The following is a 6,484-nucleotide window of genomic DNA, read 5'->3' on the forward strand; positions in this document are numbered from 1 at the left end:
TATATTGATGTTTTGTAAAGAAGTAGATTTACAAAAAAAGGAATTTACTCTCTGCTGCTCTGTTGCTGATGGAGACCAGCAGAAGCAGACCGTTTTTATTGACATAAATTCTGGTCTGAGCTTTGCGGTTTCGAATCTCGCTTCTTTTGTGGTGACTAAATCTTTTTATTTCAAAGTTTTGCTCGATTCGTAACATTCTTTACCTTAAACACTCTACACACACCGCACACACTGCAGCACGTCAAATTAAAAACATAACTTGTCCTTCTCCCAGGAATGGTAGGCATCCGTCAGTGAATGCTGATCTGTGCTATGAGCCAAGGAGGGGAGGGTCGTCTGAGTGTGGGGGGAGAGGGAGTCCATCTCCTGCAGGGAGGGAGGGAGGGAAAATCTTAAGGAGCTTGTGAGAAGGAGGGACTGGAGGCATAGAGTAAATGCAGATGAGAGAGGCAGAGAAGAAAAGATCTGAGAGAGCATGGAGAGCTTTTGAACAAAGCAGGTGCAGCTGCTGATCCGTGCCGTGTTGTGTACACGGTCCTGGGTGGAGGACAGGTAGGGGCCCCTCAGGGGCTGGATCATGGGACAGAGCTTTGGCCTGGAGATTCCAGCTGAGGATACACAACAACACAGAACTGGCGGTGAGTTTCTGCTCTCACTCAAACACACCACGGGTGTTGGGTTTTAGTTCACCTCTCACATTTGTGGCTTCAAAACTCTTCTCTAATTTGGCTGTTTTTCAAAGACTAAACATCTGAGAGCATTGGGGGGTGGGGGGTGGGATTGCGTAATCAACAGTCAGCACAGTCTGCTCTCTTTTCTCCTCCTTCACTTTCACCACCGCAAGGAATGTTAAATCACTGGGATCATGTGGATGAATCGCAACTGTGTTTTTACACACTCGTGGATCTGCTGCACAGCCGTTCTCTGGCTACACAGCCCAGAGAGAGAATGTTTTCTCAGTGAAAGTAGATCAGGAGTGTTGCTTTACGTCATTTTAAATCCTGATAAATATTATGAGTCCTATGATGGATTCAACAAAGTAGACCTTCAAGGAAAGCACATGCCCACCACCTTAAGACTTTGGTTCAAATCTTTAAAATATTGTTATTCATTGTCAAAAATGAAATCGCATTTCACTTGATTTGTTAGCACTTGGACTTTTTGTTGTGGATGATTTTCAGCTACTGCCACAATGAATTTTAGTTCAGCYTCATGGAAACTGACTGAATTGCAGCCACTTTCTTTCTCTTAAATTAGGGATGTCAAACTCATATTCACTGAGGGCCACATGAACATTATGGTGGCTCTCAAAGGGCCAGTTGTAAATACCTTTAACGTTTTATTTTTTTAAAATTTTGACAAAACACGAAACGTTACTTGTCTCATTGCTCAGCACCACTAACAAACAATAACTGAGCTCTATGTGGTATTTCCTGCACAGAAACAGTGGTTTAACGTGTCTTCTAATAAACACTGAAAAGTACTACGTGTACAACTGACTAAATGTGAAATAAAATAAATCCAGAAAGGCTAATAAATATAAAGGTAAGAGACTTTACTCACTGATGGGTTGTGGTGAGTACTAGGGGTGTAAGAAAATATCGATACACTGAAATATCGCGATATTTCATTTCCCGATACTTTATCGATATTCTAAAGCCCTGTATCAATTTTTTATTAAGGTTTAAAATGTCAACTTTCCTGCCAGCCATTCATTTTTATGTTGTAGTTCGGCCTCTGACCACTAGTTGGCAGCAGTGAGCCAGCCATTTGGCTCCTCTACCTCTTGAGCGCCAGAGAGTAAGAGAGCATTAGCATTGTAATTAAACATTAGCTTCAGGCTCTGATAGCTGAATCCGAGCGGAAAAGACCGACACCCTCTGCCTTCTAAGCTGAGGTAAGGTTACAAACAGTTATTTGTCAGAATGTCTGTATTTTAAGCCAAATTAAGTGTCTTGTGCGCTCTTTTTTCCAACTGCAGTCAGCTTTCACGTTACGCATAGCGCATGCGTCTATCACCTCGAGCGAGCTCGGCGCTCCCCCTGTGACATAAAACTCTGTCTGTTGCTCTCAATGTCCGGCTGATGATCGCATCAAAGTCCGTATACTTTATCCTGCTGTGTTCGCTTCAAAAACGTTTTAACTCGTTTAGCTTCTTAATTTCTTAACTGGTTTTCTTCGGGACCTGCCCTGCTGTTCGACCCACAGTTATACAAATCAGGTTCTGGATGCAGGTCAGCTGATCCCAGAAACTCTGTGTGCAGCAGCTTCATATCATCTGTTTACTGAACTTTATGACAACATAAACTGTAATATTAGAATTTTCTGAGACAATGAATTTTGTTTTTTGTTTTTTTTTTCCAGTAAGAGGTTTTTATTTAATAGAATTTTTGGACCTAAAATATCACAATATATCGCCTTGTTTACAGTATCTAAATATATCGGGATATATCGGGATATATCGTATCGTGACCCCTCTGTCATGATATGTATCGTATCGCCAAATTCTTGCCAATACACAGCCCTAGTGAGTACCTGCTGTCTAGAATTCTGAACTCTCCCACTTTTAAATAGGAAGTTCCCACTGGAGGGGTTGTCCATTTTAAATTTAGGACCAAGTACAACTGGGCCGCAGTAAATGTAACCTGCAAAAATGCAGTGAACTGGATCATTTATACCGCCATTTTCACCAGTTGCCAGCTACTGACTACTTTTGAACCCTGTTCACCTCCATCTAGTGGTGGGATGCCATCATTTCATGACAAAAATAATCAATATGAATTATTGGAGATGTAGTTTGTGGTCAATGCTGGCTTTAAAGCAGCATGCTCCTATTTGAGGACATTAATGCATCTTTAAAGCTCTCACCACATTTGGCCCGCGAGCCTTAATTTTGACACATGCTTTACAATATAAGGTTGATTAGCTGTGGAGGCCATCTTGAGTTGGTGTGGATTTGGCAGAGTGGTTAGGGGAGTTGTCCTGTAACCGGTGGGTTGCCAGTTCAGTCCCCAATTCCGTCAGTCTCAGTCATTGTATCCTTAGGCATGACACCTCACCTGCCTTGCCTGCTAGTTGTGGTCATTCCTCTGCATTGCCTAGTGGAGCTGGTGTATGGCTGCCTCACTGGGCAGCTGTGYTTACATTATAGCATACCACCATCAGTGTGTGAGTGTGTGTATGAATGGGTGAATGACCGTAGTGTGAAGCGCTTTGGAGTCTACAGGAACTTGATAAAGTGCTATACAAGTTCAGACCATTTACCATTCGAATGGGGTTGACTGCAGAAGTTAATCAGTATAGATTTTCTTAGCGTTTATTTAAAATCGATCCACTTGTTCATGAAATATTTTGCTAAGTGACAGGTTTACATAAAAGATCTTATGCAGTGTGTTCGACTGACGTTCAGCTACTACCACACCAAATTTTTGCTCAGTATCTGTAAAACTGACTGAGTTGTAACCACTGTTTTGTTGGTTTTTTGTGTTTACGGGTAAATTTAATGGGGACTTAGCCTAAAAGTTAATAAACAATTGATGTACTATGTCCAGTCTAACATGATAAATGAGCACACAAACACATAGGGGAAACATTGCCACCCACCCTGTAACCCTTTACCTGGTGTTGGTGAACTGTTGACTTAGGTTTGAATACAAAGCCTCATAGATTTCACAGGTGGTCTCAAATACACTGTCTGTGTAGGCCCTCCCTTTTTGATTGACACCTCTATTGACCAGCTGGGTCAATCTGTAGATGCTCTAGAGCTAATAATACCCACTGAGTAGTAACTACACGATAGTTGTATTTGCAACAATAAAAAAGATAGACCAAGCTTTTGCATGAACTCCAAAGRGACAGCATAATTTATTCTGGCAAGCAATAATTTGTAAAAAAGATATGAATATTTATACTTTCATAGTATAACCAGTGTATGATTTCCCAAAGAACACAGTCCTTGTGATTATGAGCACTGTGCTCTTTAAGTAGATTGAATTTCATAATCTGCCCTGGCATAAGTAAGAGTTTTAATGAGCCTTAAGYTATTTCCCAACAGTTGGAGAGCTCTGTGAGTGGATGTGGGTGTTCCATGTAAATGATCAGAACGACTTTGCTTGCAGGCCCAGTGAAAGGAACGACAAGCTCACCTGGCCTGGTTAATACGGCTTCACAGGGAGATGCTTGGGGGATACATCAGAGAAATCATCCACACACAATCAGACGTCCCCTGTGTTTTCAGACAGATTGTCTTAGCTTCTGATTATCGAACATGACTGCTGGTTTTGGCSCGGTTATGAATGAAAGCATATTTTATGCTCTTTGCTTAATTTYACCAGGGTTTTTCTGTGATCCCTGTGAGTTGAGTGTGTTTTCGGTACGAGGGGAAGAGGCTGTCTTTGTTCTCTGGGAGGAAATGGCACTCCACCCTGATTGTGACTGTGTTTCCAGCCCCCCCTCGTCAATCCTGTACTTTTTCTCCCTTTGTAGCTCTTTTTATCCCCCTGTATTCCTGAGCCCACAGTAACACACAGCTGCCACCACACTACAAGCCTCCTCTTACTGCAGCTGAACCAAGATCACGTTGGAGAGTTTTTACTTTGTATTTATGAGGGCTTCTTAAACTTGATAATGTAGTTTTTATTTTTGATTTTTTACTGTTTTATGATGATGGATTGACGCATTCTACAATCAAGTTTCATTGGCCAGTGTCCAAGTCTTCTAAGGATTTTTGTTGGTCATCTTTTTCAAARGGATGCCTGCCGTCTTCTGTGCTCATCACCTCGGCAGTGCTCTGTTTGTGTTCAGGCCAGCTCTTATCCTGCTTCGCTGGCTCAGCTGAGCCCCACTATGAGGAGCGTTTCAAACGGGACAGTCTGCGCTGCGTGAGAACCTTCCAACGCAGAGACGTAGCTTCAAGCAAAAACCTAATCTGGATGTTATGACAGCTGGTCTGAATTCTCAGATTCCTACCACTCTGAGATAAGATGGCTTTCCGTGGTGGGGACACGACTGTTGAACCTGAACCCTCTCTCTTGCAGCTTTGCTCTGAAACCTTTGCTTGGATAAACACAGGAGTTTTTTGATTTTTCCGAATGCTTCCTGCTTCTCCATGGCATGCTGTTTTAGGTCCCGTCATTACGGAAGCTGGACTCTTAACACCCCTCTTCCAGGTAGTAACAGTCCCAGGCATGTTTTTCCAGGGGGCTTGACAAGAAATGAATTTGCTGAACTAGAATTAGGAAATGAATTTGAATGAATTTCTTATATTGTACTTTTAGACTGAAGACATTAACGTTGCTCTGCTCTCAGTTTGTCTGCACTGTCTTGTAATCTCAATAGTCTTGCAATGTCCACATATAATTACTTCAATGTTGTTTTGTAACTTGACTAAGCAAGTCTGTTTTTGAATTCCTGGATCAGCAGTTCCTAGACCTTTTATCTTATGAGTCATAAAGACTTGTTACTCCGACTTTTACTAGTTGAGTCTAACATCGATAAAAAGCCATTTAATGAAGAGCCTTATCAACAATTATTTTACTTTACTATTTATACTGTAACTACTGTTTTGGTCTCTTACCAATGATAAGGACTAAGCATGCTATCGGTATTCACTTTCAAAATTAATTTAATTTCTATAGATCTCAAAACCTCCAACTTGGTGTTTCATTACTTACAACAAGGTCCTGACTGGAGGTAAACCAATTAATCATGTGATATTTGCTACTTTTTAAATTGATGCCTGTGCAAACTTAACCAATTACCAAGAACATTTAAGATGTAGAAGATGCTTCTACAACCAGCTTAAGTTAAGCATTTATATTATGCTGTATTGTTATATGAGAAATGGGTATAGGACAACTATTTAAAAAAATGTTGATAGTGTATTACATCCATTGTTTCAACACTAATTTCTAAAGATTGGCATCAACCATAGAATAGCCTGTATGGGTTGAACTCTAATCTTGACCCTGACTTTGGAAACCAAGGTTCTGTTTTATGTCCTGGTGGAACATTGTCTTGTTTCGTCACTATATCACTTACAAAATGTATGGTTGAAATGTCAACAAAACCTTTTTTTTACTCTCATAAAAACCTTAGTTGAACAGTTTATCAGACTTCAAAACCGTTAGTCATGCTAAACAACTGTTAAAGTCCTACAAAATGCATTATGCATTGACCATGCTAAAATGTTCTTTAGAAAGAAATTACTCTCCTTTCTAACCCTGAATGTGTGAGTGAATTGTAGGTAGGGTTGGGCATAATCGTATCGTGTGAGATTAATCGTCAGAAAAACATTAATCGATTAGTTTTTGTCACTTGACGATTATTACGATTAATGCCACCAGGCAGATGGACTGGGAATTACTCRGGTTAGTCCGCTCGATGCTCCTCTCTGCTTCAAATATGACGAACATTAAAAATAAAGTTCTGTAATTTATTTATCTATCAGCACAATTTAAAATATGATGTATAGCCTGAAATCTGT

At 40.6% G+C, this 6,484-nt stretch overlaps 1 protein-coding gene across 1 annotated transcript in view; it reads left to right on the top strand.

The window, feature by feature from the left end:
• Positions 1-427: 427 nt before the first annotated feature.
• The window catches only part of phactr4b (phosphatase and actin regulator 4b), a 29,981-nt gene continuing 23,924 nt past the window's right edge, over positions 428-6,484 (top strand). Inside the window, exon 1 of the mRNA XM_014032871.1 lies at positions 428-638. Coding sequence (XP_013888325.1) covers positions 578-638 — 61 coding nt within the window. The 5' untranslated portion in view covers positions 428-577. The remainder of the gene's footprint in view (positions 639-6,484) is intronic.

The sequence above is a fragment of the Austrofundulus limnaeus genome, unplaced genomic scaffold (genome assembly GCF_001266775.1).
Source record: "Austrofundulus limnaeus strain Quisiro unplaced genomic scaffold, Austrofundulus_limnaeus-1.0 Scaffold1563, whole genome shotgun sequence".
Taxonomy (NCBI): domain Eukaryota; kingdom Metazoa; phylum Chordata; class Actinopteri; order Cyprinodontiformes; family Rivulidae; genus Austrofundulus; species Austrofundulus limnaeus.